The sequence below is a fragment of the Protomyctophum bolini genome (assembly GCF_963924005.1).
Source record: "Protomyctophum bolini genome assembly, chromosome: 10".
Taxonomy (NCBI): domain Eukaryota; kingdom Metazoa; phylum Chordata; class Actinopteri; order Myctophiformes; family Myctophidae; genus Protomyctophum; species Protomyctophum bolini.
Window position 1 is genome coordinate 18140900 of NC_137871.1, and position 27094 is coordinate 18167993.

Sequence of the window (27094 nt, forward strand, 5' to 3'; positions counted from 1 at the left end):
AAACATATTTCGGAACTTTTTGTTTTGTTTATCAGCATGAACATAAAACAAAAAAAACTTTCATAAACAAATTAATATTCATTATTTACATGACATTGCAGTATTTACATGAAAGCTCACAAGCACGGAAAATACAAGCGCAATATGTCTTTGTAGGCTAATGCACGACAGCTCAGTCCTTCTGGTTGTCGGTTGAACACTATCCTATATAATCCTTCCTTCATTCCCTCTACACTAGGCTAGGCTATACTGAGTGATTAGGCCTACATCAAATCTCTTGGCCAAAAATAGACGATTTACGGGTGCCCGGCCGCCCGCTGGCCAAGTGGTCCAGGCGCATGCCGCCATGCCTGTGTTTTTTTCATGTCAAGGTGACACGAATACGAGACTGTAGCCTACTCTACTAATTAACCCGCGGACCCCCATAATCCATTTGAAAAGATATGCCAGGGACCCCCATAAGATTCTCAACCCGTTTCATTTCAAGGACCCCCTGCAGTTTGACATGCATTAGTCTAGGACCCCCTTTCTATCTCTGCGACCCCCAACTTATCTCTCTGAGAGTTACAGATTGTGTTTGATTGATTGATGGCTTGATTTAATTGGGTCCAAAAATCTGGTTTGTTATCGGTTATAAATACACCCAACATGCAGATTCACCCAAAACCTCAACAAGATTTGTTCAATTTGACTTGTGGATATATTGAAGCCAGGTTAGCGCTTCTTATGCAATATAATATCAACAGATGTGACCAAAAAAGTAAGGAGGGATGCATTGCACTGTGAGCTTGTAGACCTATTTTCAAAAACTTTGAATACATGAAATGCATTTGAAACTTATGTAAAATGGGACATTCTGCCCAATGAGTATACTTAATTTCATTTGAGAATATTTTGATGCCAATTGATTGATTTATTAGTCAGAAAATAAATAACAGCACAGAAAAGTCCCGGGGACTTGTTTCCATTGTGGTCCTATAGCCTACTTTCCAAATCTAGCTGGGAAGCAATATCATAGCATTCCTTTTCCGTTTTATGATGCGGTCGGGAGCATGGTGACGCTGCTTTTAAGTACATTTAGAATCCTGGACTTTTACAGAGTACATTGCGATATGGATACTTTTAATTAACTAAAACATTATGAGTAGTATAGTAGCCTACGTCCATCACTGCCTGCTTCTGGTATGGGCTTCAAATTTTCAATGGAAAAGAAGGGGAATGCAGCCACTAGAGGGCGCCACACACAATCAAAAGACATTTCCATCTCACGCCAGAGCGTCTGGAAAGACAAAGTGAGGTTATTTCCCCTTGTCTGTCTGTCTTTGTCTATCTATTCTGTACGGATGATGGAGCTGCTGCAGATCTAAACTGCTAAACTGGAGCCTGCAGAGTTCCAGTGAAGCCCACCGACCACCATCCCTCCATCTTCCTGTTGAACTTTATCCAGCAGTGTAGTTTAGGGACCACCGTACACACTGTCCTCTCTGCTTGGGCTCTCTATCTCCTCTGCTAAACTATGAAGCTGTGGTTCGTCTTCTTCTGCCTGGCATTGCTCTGGGTGGAGCTCCAACATGGTGAGTAATAATCTACATAGCCTACTTAGCCTACATCTACATCTTAAATTAACTTTTTAGTTGCCCCAAAGTTGCTTCTTTGTTGTTTTAGGTTCTAGAATAGAGAGGGGGGAGGAAGATTTTGTCTGAAAAGGTTTCTGCAGGAGTAGTTTACTACTACTCCGAGCTAAACTAGGGCAGTGGTTCACAGTTGGGCTGGGACCCCCTGGCCTGGTCCCCAAATTATTTTGGGGGATCCCCAGATCATTAGCCAGTGCAACATTTTCTGACTGACTCAACAACTCACAACGATCTGCTATTTGCACAATAGTCTTCATCAAACTAAATGTAATGCCTACAATTCCAAGCTTCAGGGTGGGGGGGTCCCAAGTTCAAATATTATTTTGGGACGGACTAGGCTATGGTGGGAGGGGCCATCATTTACATACAATAATAGAGTTTCTATAGTCTAAAAGGGTCTTATGTATGTGGTTTATGAGCCCCTGCTAACAAACTCATAGCAGACAGACACGTATGCAAAAGGCATTTCTTCACCACAGTCCGTTGTCCTCGACATGAAAATCTTTTAGAACCACTGGGTTAACAAAATTAGGAAGGAAGTATAAGACATAATATACAAATATGCAACACTTCAGAGCAAAAATATATAACGGTAGCCTATACATTTTCAAGCGACTTAACAGAAAAAATAAGTCCAAAGTCACTTATAATAAGCAAACTTGGCAACACTGATGCTGCTGTGCTGACACAGGCTTTGAGAGGCCCTGGGGAGGCGTGTTGATGCAGCTGTGAGGAGATCACTGAGTAGCCTTCCAGATGTGGTATGGTTCAGGTATGGTACATGGTTCAGCACCACTGCCCAGTGTTCTTATGAGCCTCTGTTCTGCGTCCTGCATCGATTCCATTCGACTTTTGTCTTAGCTAACAGTTCAGAAATATACTTTCAGCCCCAAAATTCGCTTGACGTGAAGTGAATAGTTTTATCCGTCTTCATATTATTTCAATGATATGTAGTTAATGTTTATTGCTTTTATTTGTTTCATCTTCCTTTTTTATTACTGTGATTTACAATGGTTTCATTTTTTGCTACAGTCCAGTTGGTCTAGGGGTGGAAAAGGATGCAATGTGGATGGCGAGTGAAGTGTTGCTATATTATAGGCCTATTATAGGCTCTTTTTAAAGGTCAACTTAGTACAAGTATACAGAATTTTGAGGATTTCAAATCTATGAAACGGTGTCTTTTACAAACAAAATAATATGGAGCAACATTAAAAAAAAAGAAAGCTCTGGCTTGCCTAGCAGCTCAGGAAAATAAAAAGGGTTACAGATATATGCTAGCAGTGCACTCTGGCTGCACTGACTCACCTATCCGAAAGGTGTCGTTTACAATAAGCAGGCTCTCATATTTTACTTAGCAGTACTGACTCAACAACTTTCACAGTTTAAGCACAACATGTGTTCAGTTCTGAAACAAACAAACTGAGGCCACACCAAACATTCAGTGGACCAACAGCATGGACATCATTTGAGACCTCACAGCTCTGGACGTGTGTACAGCTACTGCAAACTGTTACACACTGCCAGTGAGCACAGGTGCCAACTGTGGATTGGAGCAGGCCCGGCGCCAGGATGAAATGACAGAGGGGGCAATCGGGGGGCAGGTATTGGACATGCGCCACATTTGCATATCTATAGAGGGCAGAGGCGCACGATTTCGTTGGCTTCCTTCCTTTCAAGCAATGGAATTTAATTGAATGCCTGGAAATGTACCATTGTTTTGTCTGTAACTATTTGATCTAAGGGGGCAAAGAGGTTGATTTAGGGGGGAAAACACCCCCTTTGCCCCTCGTGGCGCCGGGCCTGGATTGGAGGCCATGGCAACAGGACTTAGACTGAAAGCTGATCTGTCAGTGTTCCACTCTCCAACCATGAACATGCATAGGCCATATAGATAAGTATAATATATATAAATGTAATTTATTGTTGATGTGATTTCTCGATGACGTAATTTCTGACCACTTAAACTGGTCAGATGGGTGGCCCCATCAGAGCATGTTTATTTTAATGATCAATCAATCGATTGTATTCTGGCTTGGATCAAGGGAGAAAGAAAAAATATCCCCAAAGTTATATTTTCATTAAAATCGTAGTGTTTTGACAGTTACTTTGCCGGCCTCACTTGCAATATGCTCACAGGTTGGGAACCACTGCCCAACAGCTCTCTCAGCATTCACTGGGCCTGACTACATTTTCTACCTCAGCGAATGGCAACTCTCTAAAAACTGTTCCTGCAGTCTGAGCTCTTGTGGTAACCACATTACAAGACACTAGTTCTGTAGCTGGTTTGCCTTCCTCACCTAAGCTCTTGCTGGTCTACTGCTGGTGCACAAGGTCTAGGAGATTAGGATCATCATTAACTAGAATGACTGCATATAGGCCGGGCGAGGTAGGAGCTAGCCCTACAACAACAACAACAAGTCTGGCACTGGTACTCATGTTCATTACCATGAAAACAGCTAATTATGGCCTTCTCCTCTCTCCACTTTTCTCTTGGGACAAGACTGGACTGAAAACTCCCTGTATAACGTAGAGCTTCCTCCCACTAGGAGGTTTTGTCCATCATTGATAAAATGCCCTAATACTAAGTTATAGTCCCCTAATAGTTGTCTTTCTGTTTAATAGCAACTTAAGTAATGAGTTACTATTAAACCCCTGTCCTGTCCCACTTGTCCCACACAAGCAATACTTCTGTCCCTCAAATGAACAGTTTTGATCTCCATTTTCTAACTCCACATTCTCTGGTGGAGTTAGCTGCTTTAGCAGACAGGAGGATCCAATGGCGTTAGCTGGTTTTGCCAGAAGCTTTTTTATACTTTTTATTGGCTCAATATTGTTTTTAAACAACACACAGACGTAAAGGGTGTTCAATAGCATTGGAAAAAACAAAAACAAAATCCCCAAAAAACATTGTTAGCTGGTTTCTGCCTGACAGCGACGATATATAACTCCCTCCTTTTGTTTTTTCATTCAAAGGCTCCTGTCAACAGGTCAAGCGGCGTAAAGACGCCGGAGAGAACCGTATCAGGCCCGGGGGCAAACGGACCAAGGTTCGCCACACCAAGCTGAAGGACAAGGAGCTGGGAGGTAAAGGCCAGTCGCTGCTCACGCAGGTCCTGGATAAAGGACGCTTCCTGCGTCTGGGACAGAACACCACGCTGAGCCCTGGGCGCGCCATGGAGCTGAGATGTAAGGGCAGTAAGATCGGCTGGTCCTACCCCTCCAACCTGGACACCTTCAATGACTCACGCCTCAGGTGACTGACGAATAGCACGGTGTATAAATTATTATCATCCCAATATTGTAACACTGTTGACTGACAAATATCACCATGCATGTATCACATATTAGCAAGATAAAAGGATAACCCTGCTGACTTACAAATGTCACCATTTATCATTGTGTTGCTGTCGGGGCAGAAACCTCTCTTCTCCATATTTTAACTTTTTGGGGTTTGTTTTTCGTAAATTAACGTCCTACTTGATCATACCAGTGTCACACAAAAGCATAAAAAATAGATCTGCAAGCTCGAAGCGAGGTGTGAAGCTACGTGTTTTTGCTATTTTATTTGAATCCCGAAAAGTAACAGTTTTGGACATAAAGGGTTTCCACCCGACAGAGACGATTTATTGCCATCATAATTAGAGCCTGGTCGATATATCAGTCTGGACGAACGGTAACGTGGCAATTGTGAAGTTAATGTGTCCCAATCATTACAGGCAAAACCTTTTCAATAACACCTGATCTACAAGCAAAAAATCATGTTATGACGTGTCACGCTCATCAGCTATTTATTTATTTATTTATTCTTTCATATGACTTAAGTGTGTGTGTGTGTGTGTGTGTGTGTGTGTGTGTGTGTGTGTGTGTGTGTGGAGGGGGGGGGGGGGTGGCTATAAAATAAATTGCAGATGTACAAGCTCACTGCACGTCTGCCATTTGTTTATTTTTAAATCAAGTATTTGGAAATCTTCTCTTCTGGTAGTCCCAGGAACAAAACATTTTCATATGGGAGTCCGCGGCCAAACACATTGAGAATTACTGGTACAGGACTCACCAAAAACGGGATTGACATCGGACCCAAACATCTGGCATGGGTCTGGCTCTAATCACAATATGTAATATGTAATTTCTATGACAGTCCATGTTGATGTGCCAACAGCGTGCTGATATCTTGTAAGATGTGAACTATCACATCATGTAATGATCTGTTCATGAAGGTTGCTTTCTGTTACTCCTCCACACAGCATAAAGCAGATTGACAAGTACAGTCAGTTGGTGCTGACATCGCCCTCTGCTGCCGACACGGGGTACTACAGCTGCGGCGTCGTTCTGTGTGACGGCTCAGAGTGCGGCAAGGACCCAGATCGAACATTCGCCTCATACGTTTACTTCACAGGTGAATTACTATCATATACTGTACTAGTAATCTCATCACATATGGTGCACTTTGTTTTATACAAAGTGCACCATATGTGATGGTGGCACAGTGGTAAAATAGCCTGCCTACCAGCGTAGAGTCTGGTGGTTCAAATCCAGCTTTTGTCGAGTGTCTAAATGAACACAATTAACCCGTGTTCGGGGGAGGGAAGGAGGGTGATATTTGTCACTGCACATAGGCCTACTCCTACAGGCTGGGGTGGCACATGTCGGTGGGGAGTGTTGGGCGGGAGGAGTGGGACGAAGGTCACCACGTCCCCGAAAAAAAATAAAAGAAGGATCCCTAACGTGCTTCTGTTCTCCAGATAAGGACAACCTCTTCGTCCCCTCCGCCATCCACTTTGAAATCGTCTACATGCGTCCGGACCGGCCGGCCATCATCCCCTGTCGGGTGACCAGTCCCCTGGCCAGGGTGACACTGCACAGGGAGGTCCCTGCAGAGGAAGTCCCCGCCAACGGGACGCTGGTGACCTACGACCCCACCAAGGGCTTCGTCCTGCGCAGCCCCAGTCTAGAGCACCAGGGGGTCTTCTACTGCAAGGCCGTGGCCAGAGGCACCCCGCAAGTCTCCAACAAGTACCAGCTGCTCTACGTGGAAGGTACACTATCCAGACGCCACGCCACGCATTGTGAGCTTGTAGATTGGCTATATTTGGCTATTTTGGCAATTATTTATTTAATAATTATATTATGTGTTGTTTAAGATTTTCACCTATAATTAAATGAAAATAGGGAATGATTATGAATATATTTTATTAAATGGTTATTGATTTTATTTATAATCAATTAAATTGATTAGTCGTAACCCCCCACCCACCTTCCCATGTAAAGCGTTTTTGGGTACTTGAAAAGCGCTATATCAATCTGAGATATTATTATTATGATGAGTCATCAGCTTTTGGCACCATCAGCTTCCAGGAATACAATGCGTGGTTTTCATCTTGTTAAAAGCCTCCAACCTGCTTCTGCCAACTGTCTCGCCAGGTCTCGACAGGTTCACACAGGATAATGGATTAGTGGTGGATTTATTAAATGGAAAGTGTTGGATTCAAGTTACGTAATTCTAACCGGCAGATGAAAGCGATGGACAAGAGAGATGGAAAGGCTTGCTAGGGGGAGTTAGTTTTGTCATCATGACGGTGACCCGTACTTGGTCCAGTCAGCGTGTACATTGTCATTGACGCAGTGTCCTGTTCCTACCTTTGATTTAGTGCCAAGCCCAACTCAGCAAGGGTCCACAAATCACCACACACAGGTGCAGCTGCTCACTCTAATTAATGGCTGCAACCAACACAAATCAACGTCATCATAGGCCGTCAACTCTCTTGTTGGGGGGGGGGGGGGGCTGGACGCTGGACGCAATATTCATCACTTGCAAGTCTGTAACTCTGACAGAAGTGGCAGAAATGGAACCAGATGGACCCACCTGTACTGTCAGAGTTACACAAGGGAGGGTCCTTGAAATGTACAAGTGTGGGGGAACCACCGATTTAATTTATTGTCTCGTTTGTGGTGGTTGACAGTGCCCAGCGGGCCGCCCTTTGTAAGCCTAGCGGTGTCGCCCGAGTCTGTGAGGGGAGGGGACAATGTCAACGTCACCTGCTCTGTCCTGGGGGAGCCCGAGGCGGACGTGGAATTCACCTGGGCCTACCCTGGACAGGTAAGATCTGCACACGTACTCGCGCACGCACACACACGCGTGTACAGATCATGGGTAAAGGAAGTAGTTATTGTACTTTTGTTACTTTTACTTAACTTGGGTATGTTCATTTTGTGAAACTTTATACTTACAGTCTACTACATATCAGATGCAATTGTTGGAATCTTCCCTCCACTACAATCATTTGAACATTCTAGTTACAAGTTGCTTTGTAGATTTAGATTATGAATATACGTTTATGAAAGAAAATGTACACATTTTGAATACAGCAGTGATGTAAATATGTGTAGGACATTCTGCCTAATACCTTTACTTTGGTACCGCAAGTATATTTCAACTTAACATTTGAATACAGGCCTTTTAAGTAAAGTAAGTAAGCCTTGCAGAGTCCTGAGGCCCATTGGGCAGGAGCCTATCTCCTGTTTCCTTAAGGTGAGGCAACTTATTGTAGAAGTACATCCCCACCCATGATATACAAGTATATATGATGCTAGTACCCTGGCCTAATCCAACCCATGATGCTGAATGCCAAGCAGGAAGGCATTGGGTCCCAATTTTAGGGTCTTTGGTATGACCTGGCTAGGATCGAACCCCGGTCTCCCAATCTCAGGGAGGACACTCTAACCACAAGGCCACTGAGGCATTTTACTGTACTTCTTCCACTACTGAGTATGACACTTGCATGGTTTGTGTTCAGGACAAGCGTCCGGTCAGCATCCAGGACTCGTGGAGGCTGGTGACCAGAGGGATGGGTCACACAACCCGCCTGTCCCACAGTGTCCTCTCCATCCTGGACATGGAGACCATCGACTTCGGACATTACATCTGTAGAGCCAAGAACACAAACGGGGAAACGTTTGTGGCAGTCAACATTGTGTAGTCCAAAATTGTCTCCCTCTCTCATCTCTCTCTCTCTCTCTCTCTCTCTCTCGCGCACATACACACACACTATGGATCTGTTTTGATGAGAGTATAGCAGTGGCTCGAGTTATGGGGGGCCCTAGAAATAAAAAAGTTTGAGAACCACTGCATTGGATTATAGCTTACAAATGCATTTCAGTCTCATAATCAGTGGGGCATCAAGTTATTTTTGGGAATGTATTTTTTTCAGAATGAATCATTAACATGTAGATTATTTTAACATAATAAAGACTCATCTATAATCTAAAGGCTCAGTTATAATATTTAGTAACATGCCTGCATGGAGGCGGGGGGCACGCGCTAGTCCGACATCCCATTAGTCAGACTACGTGGCTGGTTAAGACTCACCCGTGGCTTGCGTGTGCGGTTAGGGGATAAAAATGGCAAATGGGACCCAATGCCCCCCTGCTTGGCACTCAGCATCAATGGGTTGGATTGGGGGTCAAATCAACTAATGATTCCCGAGCGCGGCTCACAATGCGGCTCACTGCAACAAGAGATGCGGAGAACAAATCTCACTGCGGTAACGTGTGTCGTACGACTTCGACCTGTCACCTGTCAGACACCTGTCAGCAGGGAGTGTTGGGCGGGAGGAGGAGGACAGAGGCTCTGCGCCCTCCTGGACGGGGCTCCTCACTGTTAGGCAAGTCAGTAGACAACACCACACAAATGTGTATGGGGAGGAATTAATTGGCATAGCGACTAAATTGCGGGGAGAAAGGGGTAAATACTAGCAAAACTAAAACTTCAGAGAAACACTGAAGACCAGAGAAGAGAAAAAGGTATGAGGAGAGAAAAATGTGGTGGTTTACAGCAGAGGCTAGCCATGTGCCAGGCTGATGTTTTTAATGGACTCCTTATGTGGAATGTGGATTACAGAGCCTTCTGCTGCTGCCTCTAACAGTTGGTATTAGAACTCACCGTCAGTGCTGGGAGTTCTATGTAAAGCAGGGGTTCACAAAGGGGTTCAACAAACAGTTGCTCTAAAACAGTTAGTCCCAATACTTGATTGGCTGGTTACCGTCATGTGACCGTTCACTGATAATCCACACCTTCAATCACTTTGTATCATCCTGCAGCCTTGTAGCTGTATTGGGGAAGGGGAGCACTTGATTGCCTTACACACGCTGGCCGTGCGGGCGTGTAAGAACCGCCCACATAGCCTGGCTAATAAGCCAGACTAATATCACAATGGCAATTTTTTTGGCCAACCGCTGATTCGGTCTGGCTTATTAGCCAGGCTACCGCCCGCACACATGACTGTGAATGTGTGGCTCCAGCCCCGTAAGACATCAAGCGCTATTATCCCGTCACATATTCTACTTGCTAAGCAAAACAAGGAAGTGTGTGGCTCGCTCTGGTGGCACAAAGCGTAGCTACTTTTGTGAATTTAATAGTTTGAGGTTAATATTGCTATGTCTGTAACCGTTTTAGAAAAGCCACTCGAGGCCCCAGCTTACCAGGTATTTTACAATGGCTGAGAGGGTCTCAGGGTGTCGGGTCTAACTATGCCTCCCAGCCATTGTAAAATACCCGGTAACCTGAGACCTCTCGTGGCTTATTGCTTTAATAGCCAATGGACGAGTCCACAACACATGAATAAAAAATATTTTAAATAATGCATTCTTTCATAGGGAACAGAACATTTATATGTAATTCTTAAAAATGTTTGCGTGACCCAAAAATGGGTACTGAACCATGAACTGAAGCATGCAAACAGTTATCCATCATGGATATATTAGGACTGAAGAGAAAAAGTCACCGTTTTTTAAACTAGGTCAACGCGATAATTTCACGATTTTCAAATTATGATGGACAAATGGTCACTTAAATTGGTCCCTTAATCAAAACGAAAACGCCAGTTCTGATGTTCAACTTTATTTAAAGAAAAAGAAAAGAAATTACACAAATAGTTTAGACTCACTCCTCAAATAAACTTCAGAAGGTGCTGAAAACAAAAATGCACCCTTTTACATGTGTGACTGGCAGTGAAGGGGTTTAATTAAGCCTGATTCACAGTTTGTCATGACTGTTGCGTACAGATCTACAAACACATTGTGGTGCCTGTAGTTCTGCATTTTCATGACAATGTTTATTTGACGTGTGTGTGTGTATATATATATATATATATATATATATATATATATATATATATATATTATATATATATTGAGCATTACGTCGGGTGGAAACCTCATGTCCAAAACGGACTATTCAGGATTACAATTCTAAAATAGCAAAAGTAGCAGATCGACAAGCTTAAAGCACTGGCTTCATGCCGCATTTCAAGCTTGCAGGTCTGCAGCTCTATGGTCAAGTAGGGCTCAGGGAGAGGTTTCTGCAGGTCTGCAGCTCTGTGGTCAAGTAGGGCTCAGGGAGAGGTTTCTGCAGGTCTGCAGCTCTGTGGTCAAGTAGGGCTCAGGGAGAGGTTTCTGCCCGACATCAACAAAAAAGTCATTCATGGACTGGAACCATTTAACTCTCCTGCCATCCAGTGTTATGTTTGCATCCCAGTCATAATGACATTTACTCACATTTGGGTTCATAGCGATAAGTCTTCTTCAGAGCCATTACTGTATGTTTGTCTGCCTTTGGTCTTCCAATGAGCTTTCAGGGCAAATCCTCTTTTCACGCAGCAGTGCTGTTTTCGTGTGTGTGTGCGTGTGTGTGTGTGTGTGTGTGTGTGTGTGTGTGCGCGCGCGTGGGTGTTGCGTGCCTGCAGGTGTGTGTTGTGTTTTCAAGCTTGAAAGAGGACAAAAAGAAAAGTGCTGTAAATCCTGAGAATTCCTTTCCTCTATCGCAGTGGATCTCAAAATGGGGTCCAGGGACCCACAGGGTTCCTTCAGGGAGTTTCCAAATGTGACCCTTACATGTCTGGAACTCTGAGTGTACAAATGGAACCAAATGGACCCGTTACGGTCCATTCGTTTTCGATTTGTACAATCTCAGAATTATGGGTGGGTGGGCCTTGAAATTACAACAGTTTGAGAGCCATTGCTCTGTCAGTAATCACAAGAAAAGCGAAGGACGTTGAGGGTTCTTCAGCCTTCACTGGGGTTTAAGTGCTTCTGTGCAAAAAAAACAAACAAAACAAACCATCGTCATGAATTCAACAGCTTAGCGGAGCAGTGGCGAGTCCTGGCTCTGCACCGGGGGTTATCTGGGCGAGACAGGGGCGGAGCTGGAGGCGAAGAAGGCGGGGCTGCGAGGCGACTGGAGGCCGAGGGAGTGGGAGGAGGGGGAGACGGGGGAGGTGGTCCGGAGGGGGCTGCTCATCACTCCCAGGTCTCCGTTGTGCAGCTTCCAGACTAGCTCCTCGTTCTCCCTGGACAGACGCTTGTTGACCTGGGACTCCTTCTGCAGGGACTCCTGCAGGACATCGTGGTCCACGGACAGCTGCCTGCAAATGCAGCACCACAACAACACGTTAGAAAGGGCTTTTATTTGTTGTTGCTGGTTTTATTGACATGAATGTACAGTATATCGTTGCTGTTGCTTACAAACCTCCTATCTCCATATTCTAACGTTTTTTTTCTTCCCATAAATGAATGCCCTACTTCATCATACTACAGCTTCACACAAGTATCAAAAGTTGAGCTTGTAGATCTGCTACTTTTGCCATTTGTTTTATTTGAATCTTGAAATATATCAATGTCCACAAAAACAAATATTGGAGTTTGGTTGTGTATTTATTGAAGAATTTTACCAGTTATAATTCCAGTGTGGTTTCTGTAGCTGCGATTCTGTTGCTTCCATGTCTGGTAAGACCGGTTTATGCTCCCCACTACCTGTGCCTTTCCCAATTATTACTACACCCGTTCCCCTATACAATATAACATCTTTCATAAATGAATGCCCTATTTCTTCATCGAATGAGTGTGTCACGCAAAGCTGGCAATCTACAAGGTCACTGGTCTGGTCTATTAAATACTCCGCCAGACGCCAGTTTCACTTTAGTTTAGTTTATTTGAAATGCAAATGCAATGAAAAGCAGTTTGAGGATAAACATTAACAAAAGTCCTAAAGCCCAAACCACACCAAAGGGTCGGGTTTTAGGTCAATCACACCAATGCAACTCATTGCAACTCTATGAGTTGCATTGGTGTGGTTTACTTTAAAAACCATTTTGTCCTGACCCTTTGTTGTGGTTTAGTCTTAAGACTTATTTCCATTGTGGAAACAAGAACATTTTACAATACAAATAAATGACAGTAACTTGCATGAATAAAACAAGCAATTAACTATCCGTCTCTAGAAAATCGTCATTTTACAGAGGAACCATTTCCGATCTTTTGTCTCCTGCTTAAAATATATCAGATTGGTTGTTTAGTTTGACACTGGTTTTAGGGCTGTTCAACTGTATAACCTATGAAAGTAAATGATCCCTTTCCGATTCTGTCCAGTACTGCAAAACAGATCTTAAAATACTACATTCAATCCAATCTACTTTATTTATACAGCACATTTAAAACTACAGAGTGTACAGTCAATGTGCTGTACACTCCTTCCACCCCAGTGGAAATAGCAACTCTCAGTCAGACTTTTTGAACGCCAAGGAGTACAAGTGAGTTTTCAAAGGCGATTTAAACACAGGCAGGGTTTGGAGAAAAAAACTAAATCAAAGCAGGAGGAGCATACTGTATGTAACTGTACCGTGTGAGAGCAGAGTGTCGGTCCATGCGGGCCTTCATCTCTTCATTCTCCTGGACCACTCTCTTGAGGCATTCCTCCAACTTCAGGCTTTTCTCTGTCTGAAAAAAAAAACCCAAAAATGTATTGAGTTTGAGTGGATTATTTGAATAAACAAGATTAAAACGTTTTGGAACCACCAGCATTGTAATTGTAATAGCAGACACAGTGAAGTAGGGTAACCAGCTCTGACAGTGTTATTCTCTGGATTAAGAGTGTCTGCTAAATGGCTAAATTGTAAATTGTATTCTGGAAACGGTTCCAAATGTGACGGAACAGATTCCCGGTTCCTCAATTTTGTATCCTTTGGGTTCCGGATCCAGCCCTAGGTGGGATTAATGAGGATTTTCTCTTATTTGAAGAAGTGTTAAAGTTAACCAAGCTTTGTCATCTCACCAGTTTGTCCATCTGCAGAACCTTGTTCTCCTGCAGGTGGAGCTGTTGGGTCTTCATGTCCAGGACCACGTTGAGGCTCTCCAGCTCCTGTTGCAGATACAGCATGTGGGAGTCCGTCTGCAATGGGACACAGAAACACACACATCACACATGTTGCAGATACAGCATGCAGAGTTACAGACTCTGCGTTGAGACCAGAGTTAGAATATATCTAGAGAGCGGCTGAGGTGAGGATGGAGGAATCGATCGGGTTTACTGGAAGGAATGGGAAAGTTCAGTGTCATTTTGACGCATTCTTCGGACTAAAACATTTCCGCAAGGGACACATGAAGGATACATTTGATGTATCCTCGTTGCTTGTGAAAATATTTGAGTATTGGGATTTTACGTGTGTGGGGGTGGGGAGGGCTACCTGGTTCTTCTCAGCATGTTCTCTTCTCTTCTCCTCCTCTATCCTCAGATTTTCAGTGAGATCATTGTTCTCCTCTGTCAGCTCCTGGATCTGCCTCTGGAGAGATGACACCCCAACGAAACACACATTACACAACAACACAACACACATCACAGATGGAACATCCTGGTCTGGCTACAGAAAACCAGCATGTGCTTTTTTTGTTGTTTAAACATTGAGAGCAGTGAGGCTTACAGATAAAGTGTCTTCTGCTTCCTTCCGTGATTTGTCCAACACCTGCAGCTCCTCATGGTGAACTGTCCCGAGTTCTGGAGAGACCATAGATTCACAGTATGAGAAACCAATTACCAAACACCTCTTTGCAAAATGCCGTACCACAGAAAAAATGCCGTACCACAGAAAAAAACCTAAACACCATTACACCACTGCCTGTGGCTAACACGCTGTGAGCTTGTGTTTTTTTTAACCTTTATTTAACCAGTAAAAACCACATTGAGACTAAAGTCTCTTTTACAAGTGTGAACTGGACAAGAGAAGAGGCAAAGTAAGTAACACGGCTCTGCCAGTAACAATAAATACAAGACAATAACAGGACAGACGTATAACAATCATAGAAATCTATGAAAATCTGGGAACTAAATCGTTACCAAGACATTTCTTCACCAATGTGTTTCTAAATGTGTCTAATAACATGTACTAAAAGTTTGAAATTCAACTCCTGTGGGAAATTGAGTTATTAGCATAATATGTGACCATACCCATAACATCCTATATAAGGCCAAAAAGTCAAAATTTCATTATTCTTTAAGTAGCATGTGACATATGAAACTAGGGGTTTTTCATGATTCTGAATCCATTCCAAGCATTAGTTTTGCACAAAAAAACACTCCTTGGGCTAAATTAGGCCATATCCACCTAATTTAGGTAACGATTGGTAACGATTTAGTTCCCAGATTGGTCAAATACCTGATAAAATGCCCTTACTAAGAAGCTCAAAGGAAGAATAGGATCATCTAATAACACAACCAATAAAAGGCTAATATATAAAAACTAAGCAATAAAATTTGCTAATCTACTATAAATGCACCATCTCTCTGTAATTCACATAACTCGAGAACCGTTAGCCCCACAGACTTCAAATTCGACACATGCGTTCCACACCATCACAGGGAGTGCAGTGCCTAGTAGGTCATTCCATGACCAGGGTCCAAAAAAAGCATGTGGATGAGCTATTTTCAGAGAAGAGATTTGGTCCAAGGGTTAAAATGTTTAACACTTTAAAGTGTTTAAACACTGAAACAAATTGATGTGAAATAAATATCATGAGGCCTTGATAAACAAAGCTCTGAGAAATATGTCAGCTTTTTCTTTGTGGTTTTCTTCAAAAGAAAACTTTTAAGTTCGCAGCTCTGTCAAGAGTGACTGATCACTCGCAAATGCACCATTTATGAGTATTTATGCGTATCCCATTGGAAGAAGTGTAGAATCTGATCCAGATATAGACATTCATTCTCATAGATCCCTATCGATAATTTAGTGTTTCTCAAACAATTAAAATTCAAAGTACCATCAGAACCATCAGAGAGTGTACAAATGGAACCAAATGTATACTCTCAGTGTTACAGACATGTAAGGGTCCATTTAGACAAGGAACCCCAAGGGCTCCTGGATCCCACTTTGAGAAACACTGATTTGGACCAAAGAGGAGACAATGTGAGTCAAGGTGCAACATGAATGGAAGTTACCTTCCACAGAGTTCTCAAACTGCTGTTGGACTTGTTGCAGATGTTCTGAATGACGAACCTCCACTTCCTGTCGCATAGCATCATGGTTGGCTTTCAACTCCGCCATCTTTAAAAACACAGCAACAACAATGAGAATATGACAACATAATGCCATGATGCAAGAATGACAATGCCACAGTGCTTCTGTAATGCTTCAGGATTGATTTCCTAAGGCACACAAAATACATGATAAAGTTTCAGTCCAAGTGGTGATTCGGGTGTGTTCAGGCAGAGCAGATTGTCTGTCGGGTGGAGAAAACCAAATACAGTATGTACTTTTCAGGATTCAAATAAAAAACAATAGCAGCTCTACAAGCTCAAAATGTGGCACAAATGGAGATTTGCTACTTTTGTGTGACACTGTAGTATGATCAAGTAGGAGTAGGGCATTCATTTTACGAAAATAAAAACACAAGAAGTTTAAATATGGAGATAGGAGGTTTCTGCCTGACAGCAGAAGAGGTCCATGAACAACAGCATTAATGGCAACGCAACAGACGATGACTCAGCATGACTAACCCTACAACCCGGGTAACGGTAAACATATCACACACCTCAGACACTGGGAGGAGTGAATAGCATGTGTCATATACTGTATTTAAACATTGCATATCTGATGGTTGATCCAATATCATCAGGGCTGTCAACATTGGAGTCTCAGAATTCAGGAGCTTTTGATTGTGTTGTATTTTTTGATTGTTTAATTACATTTGTTTGTGTTCCTCCTTAGGAATGATGTGTTTTGATTTTTAGATTTATAATTCGCCTATAATTTGTTTTAAGACTAGGTTTAGTGTTTAAGTTTAACATAACTTTTAGGTTTTTAGTCTTATTTAGGTTGAGGTTAGGGTTAATTCACCCCATGGTGAAACTAGCCAGTGGCAGCTGGTTCATGACTAGCCCGTGAGGTTGTTAGAGTTTAGTTACTTATATTTGGGCTATTTTTTAAAAACTATATACGTTTTGGTTATTTGAGTTTCCTCTGTTTTTGTAGCTCACTCAGGCATAAAGCCTCTTCTTCTAGGTGACATTTACATTTCAAGGTGTCTGTCATGTTGTCCTCCTTGTTTAATCTTTTAAGGCTATTTGCCTATATGTTAATTCATATCCTGTTCACACCCTGTTGACTTGGTGTGAAATGTGCTGATGTGTCCCTTATGAGGCTCTATTTGCATCTAGGATGATCAATTAACTGCACATGCACAGTTTAATTCTGACACGGGTTGCCATGCAAAGTCACCGATATCCCCCAATCCAAGAGAAAATAAGGGGAAATGACAATTCAGGAGCACCACAGGAGATGGGGTCAAAATTCAGGAGTCTCCTTCCGGATTCAGGAGTGTTAACAGCCCTGTATCATCATCATCATCATCATCATCTCACTCTAGTCTATACTATACCCATTATTATTATCCTACAGCTATGAGGTTTTTCAAGGTTCATTGTTATTGTATGTGGCTCGTAATGCTTGATTTGTACATAGTTGTACAGCCTAAATTAGGTTTACGTCCAACTGAATGGTGAGCTCAGTTGTAAATGTAATCCTTTGATTAATTAAATGCACAGCCAGCTAACGCATAACAAATAATATTGATTGATTGAAATAATAATAATTTAATTTATTAACAGTTTGCAGAATTACAGTACATTTCAGGCACAAACTCAATACAAACCGAACAAGCCCATCTCAAACCCAAAGTACGGGTATTCCCCTTTAGCCGCGTGGCAGATATTTGTTTTAAGTTTTCAAACAAAGACTGGGGTTTAAATAAAGACCCATGCAAAAATGTACCACACGCACTCATCTATGAAGTTTGAGCTATGGAATACATACAGAATAACGTCATTAGAAATGGTATGCATTAGGGTTCATATAATTTACTACCTTCTGTTCCATGAGGTTCTGGACCTTCTCAGCCTCCTCCTGGTTGGCGAGCTGAACCTTGTCCCATTCCTGCTGGTACGCCACCTTCAACCGGTTCTCCAGCTGAGCCAGGTCCTCCTGGTGATGCTCCTGCAGCGCCTGCAGCCTCTCCTCCAGACACCTCCTCATCTCCTCTATCTCCTGCTCCACACGCAGGCATGACTGCACTGAAGACACTGCAGGGGAACACACGCACACACACACACACGGTTGGTACTGTATTATCGATGAGGTTTTATCCGATACTGGTGCTAAATCGCTAAAATATTTAACCTTTAAGACCCGAGTCTGATTCTAATGTCTTCTAAATCAGCTGATATCTGATTAAATGCGTGGTCAAATAGTCACATTTTTATTTTTTCTGTGAAAGTTACAGATGTGCACACGGTGTGATATACAATATAAGTTTACCATAAACACATTTGTTTTCTGGGAGCCTGCTGCCAGTGCTGTCTTACTTTGAACCGATTCTAGATCAGCCTAAAACATTGTACAAGTTACACAGCACTATAATACGGTACCCATTTGGCAAGTATGGTAATTACTATACCACTATAACATCTGTCAGGTGGAAACCTCATACAGTATGTCAAAACAGTTACCTTTCAGGATAAAAAAAACAAACAAAAAAAAACATGATATATAGACACAGTAACGGGGCTGTTCGCCGCTTCACCTCCCAATGTATGAATGAATGAACCATTGTAAAGCGCTTTGAGCACTTGGAAAAGCGCTATAAAAATGCAATTCATTATAGACAAACACGCACACAAAGTCACATGTCAGCGACCAATAGACACCCAAAGTCACATGTTGGAGTGGTTATCAAAATTAGCAAAAGTAGCAGAAAACTGAAATACGAAAAAAGTTATGCTGTGTGCATTTTCAGAGCATGCCGATATAGGTTTTAAGTGGTTAATGCATATCACTCAGGGGGGCAGTCCGACAGATATTTTGTGAAGCCACTAAGGAAATGAAAGTTCATATAATGGCCTGTTGTGGCGCTATCACTGGACCCAGAAAAACCCATAGCCCCATAGAAGTCCATGTATTTGGGCCCAACTTCACCTAGACTGTATTACCTTAATAAACATGGTCATGAATACTTTCTGCTTCCAGTCACTAGTTTAAAGTCTCATTTCTAATGTCATGATATTCTTTTTGGAAAATTATGGTCCCATTTATAAAGAAAATGACCATAAAGTCTCGCATGTTCTGAGGGGCGTGGCTACCGTTACAGTCTATGAACGGGATCCCCCACCCACTCGAGTCAAAATAAAAACCAACGAAGAAGAAGGGGGGAAGTCCCGCCTCGTTGTCTGGGCCAGCCAATGGGCCAGCTGGCCTGAGCTGGGCCAAAACGGATCTAGAAAGATGGCGACTTCCATTGCAAGGACTGACAGGCTTCATTTTACGTTCACGTTAGACCCGCGGAACGCTTTGTCCATATTTTTTACAGTCTATGATATCACTGCCACAGCTGGTCATTTTTCCTCCCCTGCGTATCAGTTTGTTTATTATTGTATCCCAGCGGTTGTGAGAACCATTGCATAATCATGTGTCTCCATTCCATAAAGCAGAGGACATCTGTCTCCAATGTGAATGATTGAATATAGGAAAATGCCAGTGGCTGCCCAGCAGCAGCGCGGGCTGGCAGGCAGGCTGGCATTGGCCTGCTGGTGCTGATATACAGTAAGAGCAACAACAGCAGCTGTGGACAACATGTGAGTGGGTGCAGCAGCTTATTATCACTCATAGAATAGATAAGAGAGGTTCTTTATTTAGAGATGGTCAAAACGCTTTTCATGTGCTGTCGAGTGTGTCACATGTGACAGTGTGTAGTATACAGTTTCCCAAACAGTGGGTCGGGAGTCTGGACACATGTTTGGGGTGCGGACCAATGTTTATGGGCCGCAAGTATTTTTGCTGCGCTCCATTGCGACGCAATGTTTGTGAAATGCTTTAGTAGATCCAAAATGACAGGTGGTAGCTGGGGTGGAGGTGGGTGCGCACTTTGTATACCGCAGCGTAGAGTATACAATAGAAAGCAGCAAGCGAGCAAGCAGAATTGAGCGCAGGTTGTATGACAGCAGCACGCTGATACAACGGCAGTGGGCCAGCAAGGCGGCAAAGGATGTATGACAGCAGCACGCTGATACAACAGCAGTGGGCAAGCAGGAAGGCAGAGGAATGCAAACTTCTGGTTCAAGTAGCCGGTATGAGAGATGGGGTGAGCTGTGATTGGCTGAGTGAATCATGCGGATGATGCTGCGGTGGCCCAATTAACGGCCGGCGCGCTGACTGAGGTTCCCTGACTGAACTTGCTCTGCGCATGTCTACGACAGGCACAAATGCTCATTTACATCATGTACGACAGATGCTTTTTTAAGACTGAATGACAAATTCTCTCACACTCAGTTGTGCCAAACAAAGCATGGTGATCTGCATCGCAGTGCTAATGTAAACACATCCCTCACAATGCTCAGTACGTTGTTTGGATAGAACTTGAAAATGTGAGGGGTTTAAAAGTGCGACAAAGCTTAGCACTGCCGTTTCTGAAACTTGTTGGAAAATCTTGAAAATGTGTTTTTTTTGTTTCTCATTTTGACAATATAATGTCCCAAAAATTCAAGTTTCTATTTTGTGCAACATGTTTGTTATAGTTACACAAATGTGTACTACATGCCAACCAGACAAGTCCTCAACCACCCAACACTGACCTAGACCAGAGGAGAACAGCATCAGAGGCAGGGAGAAAAGCCAGGCTAACATCGGGAGTCTGTCTATCAGATTTGGCGTGCCGTGCACATGATTCCAGCTCCACGAACAGAGCCCGGCATTCCTCAGCCATGTGTAACAGTGATGCACACACACACACACACACACACACACACACACACACACACACACACACACACACACACGTGTGTACACACACACACACACACACACACACACACACACACACACACACACACACACACACACACACACACACACACACACACACACACACACACACACACACACACACACACACACACACACACACACACACACACACACACACACACACACACACACACACACGCTAAGATTCTATCTCCTTTAATGATAAACCTGGGTTTATGTTTGCACTACTACATCCACAGATCAAGACAGTGCAAGATGCAAGAGATCCATGTTAAGGAGGCTGTGATTTGAACTAATAATAATATATCACATATTTGGCAGTGGTCCAAACACACAATGCTGGAAGGAAGGCTATAATTGGAAGCTGCCTGCCTGAAGTGACATCACTGATACGAGCTGGGAGGGACGCAGGCGCATTTTGGTCATATAAGTCAGCATGGTTCTCAGGCTGTGGATCAGGGCCCACCCATCCCAGGGCCCACCCATCTGACCACGCAAAAGGCAAGAAAGATTTTCTTTGTTACATTATTATTTTTTAATAAATATTTGTTGTAATATCATTGGCGCTCGAGTGGTGCAGTTGTAAAGTGCCTGCCAACAACTGCAGAGGTCAGTTATGAAAGTCTTTGTGTTTTGCCAATTATTTGGGGGCCCCACTTGCAATATCCTGACAGCCCCAGTCCGCAGGTTGAGAACCAGTGAGTCAAGCAACAAACAGAGGCTGGTTAAGTGGTAAACAGACTTGTAACTTTGGTAAAGAGAGTTCCTTGTGGACTTCCTGACCTTGCGGTTCAACATGTGCAAACAATACGAGGGTCATTGAGGTTCCTGGAATGCTGAGAGGGTTGAAGTTTCAGGGTCTAAAGACCAGTCATGTGTTTAAGTCCCGAGTTCATGGGTTTGGGGAGGGCCTCCACAGTATTGCTAGTAGGTGGTTATGTACAGTATGGTCTATTATACATACACATTTTTACATACAGTGTATTACACATGAAGTGTAATCACACTACACTACAACATGATGTCACGCTGCGGTGGTAAGCACTCCGTATTTACTAACCACCACGGTGGTCACCTTATCACCTAAAACTGAGTATGAATAGGCCTTAATTAAGAGCCTCAGGTGGTTTGACATAGTATCACTGGAAGCGGGAAATGGCACTAGAGCATAATGGCAATCTGACAAAAATAATGGCACTCTGACAAATGTGAGCCATTTTCAGAAAGTCCTGCTCCTGAGATGCACCGGACCAGCCTGAACCTGGCTTTTGTCGCGAACCCCCCATTGTTCCAGACACAGACTCAGAGGAGGGAGGACAGGCAGACGATACAGACTTGCTCCTTAGAAGAGGACACAGAAGCAAGCAGCCTGTAAATCTAATTAACTGACGGGAGCAAAAAAGGGCCAGTAGAAGAAGTGCTGTTGTACGAAACAACACATTTCTCTCAGAAGACTCTTGCAATTGAATTGAAAGGGTGTACATTGATGAAAACAGACCCGTTTTATAAACACATGGCCAATAAAGGATTCTTGTATTATTCATTAACTGCAGCGTAGCTGACATCATCTAATATCTTTCTAGTGTGGTATATTTTCAGCGTTTTACAACCAAGCACAGGGAATTAAGTGTTAAGTAACCACTTAAACCCTCTATTCTTAGTAAGACGGACCTGAGTTACAACTGCACTTGGACCAGGGCTGTGCAAGATGTGGGTTTGCAATAGGGTTGTCCCGATCGAATTTTCAAATGATCAGAATCGGATCGGGAGCCAAAAAAACGTGATCAATATTATCTCCATATCATTAGACTGGAAATTGTCTGATTTGGGATATTGTACGATTGTGATATGGCATAAACATGTTTTATAGCTACAAGATATTCACACAAATCTATAAACATTGTTCATTTACGGATAACAAAGTCGGATAAATTATATACTGTAAATGAACGACCTTTATGGAAAATACTTTTATCTAACTAGCTTTGTCTGCTATAAAAGGACAGCAGCATGCCATTTACTGCTGTGCCATTATGTTTGAATCATAATGAACCAGTCGTACAGTTTGAATCATAATGAACCAGTCGTACAGTTTGAATCATAATGAACCAGTCGTACAGTTTGAATCATAATGAACCAGTCATACAGTTTGAATCATAATGAACCAGTCATACAGTTTGAATGTTTGCCTGCCCGTTGTCCAGCACTTTCAGACTGAACTCTTTGCCAAGTGGACAATTAGGAGAAAGACAAATATCACAGATTGGCACTAAGTGCATTCTCTCTGTGTGTGTGTGTGTGTGTGTGTGTGTGTGTGTGTGTGTGTGTGTGTGTGTGTGTGTGTGTATAAACAGTGATTGAGGTGACCAGACATACCTAGCTCTCCTCGTAGGGTGACCAGCTCCTGGGACTGCTCCCTGCACTGCCTCACGGCCTCATCACGCTGGGGAACACACACACAGGTTTGTCAACTAGGGACATCAACAGTTTAGGACAGCCGTTTTAGGAATGCCATTTTAAAATGTGTGGGCCTTACTCTGTAAATCTGTTTCAACCATAAAACAACCTCTTGCGAGGACCAAGAAAATGGCCCTCACAATGTCCATTTCTCAAACGCTACTATACTTGTGAGGATATTCGGCCCTCACAAGTATAGAAGTACAAGTGTAGAGATACAAACACACCTCATAAATCTTGATGTTTGTTCAGTTCGGTTGAACTGCATCTTCATTGGTACATGGCAACAGGCTTGGCTCCAAGATACCCATGTACCTGTCAAAATACTTCCTTAATGTCAACGAAGTCCACAGTCAACACCAAAGGGAGTTCAACAAACCACGTGCAACCCAGATTCAGCTCAAACAAGGGATTAAATTACTTTAAGCTCCTATGCCACTAAAATATGGAACGCCCTACCAACAGCCATTAAGACATGTGAATCCCTTGAGTCTTTCAAAACCACTCTCAAGAACGGCTGCAATTTAAAACTGGCCCCCGTAAAAAAAAACGTAGGCACGACAAATCACCTTTCAAATAAATGTCAGGATATTAAGGGGATCTGTCATGTAGTGATGTGTCATTCTAATGTCTTTTCATTCTAATGTCTGTGAATACAATTACAGTTTCACAAACAGGACATTTATATCAGCTGAAATCTATTTCCAATAAGCCGACAGCCCCTGTCAGACTCTTCCAAGAAATAACCTCACATTGTAAAAGAAAAAATTGATGCACTGTATGTCTTTAGCATATCGTTTCCTGTCTCATCACCTATCCATCTTAAATGGAACCTCTAGCCAAGTTAATCTTTCCTTTCTCTGTTAGCCTGCATCTACTACTTCAGTCACACCAGATTAATTAAAACAAAACTATACGTCTGCATAATCATAATCACATTGAAATTCATACAGCCGCGTGTGGACACAGAGTAATGGATAAACAACCTGTCAAAAGACCACTTTTAACAATTCCTTGTAGCGATAACACTTAAGAAATACGGCTGCCCTGGTCTGCGGAAACAGAGCGGAGGAGAACCCAGTTTACCCTGTGTCCAGCAGCAGCGCACGGAGCTGGAAGGCACTCTCTGCTACCTGCACAGCCCATGGTCCAGCCTCCGCCGGGGGGCTCAGGGTGCCGGGAGTTTCCTCCTCCTGGCTACGGAGGCCCAGGACCTCCTTTACACTGCTCCCACTGCATCTGAGGCTCCATCGGCAGTGCTGAGCGAGAGAGAGCCGAGTGCTTTACCGTAACGCCTCTAAAAGAGGGGGCAGCCAGGAATGCTGCAGTAGTGTGTTTAAAAAAGGACAGCCTCCCTCAGCTGTAAGTCGAGAGGCAGCTACTAAAACGAAGGGGGATGAGTAACGTAGAGCACTGATGGGAGCGAAGTGACCCTCCCTCCCTGGGGAGCAGATGGAGATGGTTCATTACCACATCGACCCGTCCTCCAAACCTGCACTAAAGCTTTCCTTTACATTCTGCCGCTATAGGCTCCACAAGCACAAACTCTTCAACTTTCACATTTCTAACTGTCAATTTAAAATTATTAGAAAACATCACTGCAAGAGCAAAATACTTTAGATTTTTTTTTAAAGCAGATTAGAGAGGATCACTCTAAAACAACATTCAAGGAACAGCTAAAAGATAAACAGTAAGAATCCAGTTATGCGCCCAGGCGGTGGCGTAACCGTCTGGGCACCCGACTGGTAATCCAGTCGCAGTGTGCCGCGGGTTCGACTCCCGAGCCCGATACGGCCTTTACTGCATGTCTTCCCCCATCTCTCTCCCGTTTCCTGTCAGCCTACTGTCTGTCCCTTCAAAAAACCAATAAAAGGCGTAAGCCACAAAAACTAAAGAAAAAAAGAAAATAATCCAGTTATGCAATACTCAAATTAAATTTTAAAACAGTTGCCGAACAAGCGGGCTAAATCAAGCATAAACATGAGAGGAGGGGGCTAAATCACAAGCAGAAACATGAGACAGGTAGGGGGGCAGGCTAAATCACAACCATAGCAATGAGACAGGGGGGGGCTAAATCACAAGCAGTAACATGAGATCTGCTACTTTTGCTATCGTTGAAAAATCCTGGAAATATTCCCCCTATAATGACGTGCCGAATAGAGGGACTCCAGTGTTGAAGTGGTTTATTATTAGTTAACTAAAGCATAACCAACCCCAATGGAAAGATGAAAATATGCATTATCATTGAAGCGATAGCGATACAGCTCTTCATGACTTCCATTCAAAAGACAATACTTTCCCCCCAAAAATACTTTGCCCTTTTACAGGCCACACGTGAGCAATTCTCTGTCAATTAACTGGGTATCTCATTTCTTAGTCGGGCTGAAAGCAATTCTCATACAGTAGTTCTAATAATCTCAGTCCGTTTGCAGAGGGAATATTAGTCTCCCTGATGGACATCGAACATGACCTCACACCAGGTGTAGAATGACTCCATGGGCAGGTCAAGATCAATACAGACAGTAATTGATCCAGATCAGCTTTCAACATTCTAGAAACATTAAAGTCTGCACATGAAGCACAGCATGCTTACACATTATTGCACATTATTCTGTCTGAGATTCATTTCATTTAAAAAATAATGCATATAAACAGAATGCATGGCCTCATCCAGACAGCACAAAGCAGAGTCAAAAGGGAAGCACACACATCCCAACAAAAACGTCTCAGGTGCTGAACAACAAATACGTACTGGATGAAAGGAAATCCACAGAGTGCAGTGAGTGCACACTGTAACTCAGCTCCCAGTTGAACATTTTATTTAGAGTTTCCAACAACGTTTCGACCACTGTGGGTCTTCATCAGGTCTGAGGTTCAGAACCAGCCTGGTCCAGCGGTTCTGAACCACACCAACAGCTGGGACATTCTCACACACTGATGACAAGCTCCAGCCCACCTATTCCTGGTCTAGTGAGAGGCTACCACATTCCACTACGTATACTCCAACAACACAACACAACTTCAGCACTACCACTGCAACGTATTTAACACACCTATAATAACAAAATATATACACCCCAACACTACAACTACCTTATGTTAAAGCAAACCTATTCATACTATACAATAGAGTTGTCTGGATACCATTTTTTCAGAGTACAAGTACAAGTACTTAATTTAGTACTCGCCGATACAGAGTACCGATAAGAGTACTTTTTATTTTTGTTGAGTAACCACTAATTTTACCCCCTTTTTCTCGTATATCTCCGATCTACACTTGTCAGTTGTCATATGCTTGTAGATTGTTTTTCACGATTTGCTGAGTTGTTGGTTGGTCCGTCCAGTTGCATTCGTTCAGCCTAGTCAATTGGATGTTTTGGTACTCGGGTCAGAGTATCAGGGCCAGTTCCGAGTAAGAGTACTTGAGGGTGATATTATCGGCCCGATATCAGTATCGGAAACAACTCTACTAAACAACAAAGCTCGAAATTTCATGTCATTTCTGTACAAGTGCACTGTGTGGCACATGGGTGTTGAAAGCAATTTAGAATCCCATTGTGTCATGACCAAGTAGTTTTGCATACTAAATTTCACATGCAGGCCATTTTTGATTACTTAATACTACTCTCGCCCGAGTACTGTATGAGGAGTAAGGCATTTTCCTGAGAACCACCCTCAGGAATTATTTTGAGTCTTTACCGTATGCTGGAAACACCAGCAGTGTGATGAGGCGATGAGCGTTCACATCTTTGCGTTTTTAATTGGGTGCAGAGTTTAAATATGTCCCACTGTGTTTAGAAGCATTTTTAGGAGAGCGCCTTGTGTTTTCATCTGGGGAAAGAAAAGCTTTGGTGGACACATAGTCTA

General features: G+C 43.0%; 2 protein-coding genes across 7 annotated transcripts in view; one reads left to right on the forward strand and one right to left on the reverse strand.

Moving 5' to 3' along the window:
- The first annotated feature begins 1267 nt into the window (after positions 1–1267).
- On the forward strand, positions 1268–11417 carry pdgfrl (platelet-derived growth factor receptor-like). Of its 2 annotated transcripts, none has more exons than XM_080773879.1 (8): positions 1268–1574; positions 4608–4887; positions 5879–6030; positions 6377–6670; positions 7595–7731; positions 8429–10986; positions 11081–11343; positions 11375–11417. In XM_080773879.1, exons 1-6 carry the CDS (start codon positions 1517–1519, stop codon positions 8609–8611), a joined length of 1104 nt encoding a protein of 367 aa, XP_080630005.1. In that variant the 5' UTR covers positions 1268–1516; the 3' UTR covers positions 8612–10986; positions 11081–11343; positions 11375–11417. The 2 variants fall into 2 exon arrangements, with proteins under 2 accessions (XP_080630005.1, XP_080630004.1); XM_080773878.1 differs by having other exon boundaries at positions 11081–11333.
- A 143-nt stretch (positions 11418–11560) lies between these two features.
- Positions 11561–27094, reverse strand: part of mtus1a (microtubule associated tumor suppressor 1a) — a 46267-nt gene continuing 30733 nt past the window's right edge. For 4 of the 5 annotated variants that reach the window (XM_080773873.1, XM_080773872.1, XM_080773874.1 and 1 more), the window contains 8 exons: positions 23147–23213; positions 17819–18033; positions 15895–16000; positions 14384–14457; positions 14150–14245; positions 13738–13854; positions 13306–13403; positions 11561–12052 (listed from right to left, as the gene is read on the reverse strand). In XM_080773873.1, the coding sequence (XP_080629999.1) occupies positions 11809–12052; positions 13306–13403; positions 13738–13854; positions 14150–14245; positions 14384–14457; positions 15895–16000; positions 17819–18033; positions 23147–23213 (1017 nt within the window). In that variant the 3' untranslated portion in view covers positions 11561–11808. Of the gene's footprint in view, positions 12053–13305; positions 13404–13737; positions 13855–14149; positions 14246–14383; positions 14458–15894; positions 16001–17818; positions 18034–23146; positions 23214–24313; positions 24472–27094 lie in introns of those variants that run through there. The other variant, XM_080773876.1, reaches the window with a different exon arrangement.

What these genes read in the sequence shown, in the direction of transcription:
- pdgfrl (XM_080773879.1), top strand. Translation starts at nt 1,517, where the DNA reads ATGAAGCTGTGGTTCGTCTTCTTCTGCCTGGCATTGCTCTGGGTGGAG. An exon ending in TTCAATGACTCACGCCTCAG is followed by an intron (nt 4,888 to 5,878) that starts GTGACTGACGAA and finishes TCCTCCACACAG; the next exon opens with CATAAAGCAGATTGACAAGT. An exon ending in CCTGGGCCTACCCTGGACAG is followed by an intron (nt 7,732 to 8,428) that starts GTAAGATCTGCA and finishes GTTTGTGTTCAG; the next exon opens with GACAAGCGTCCGGTCAGCAT.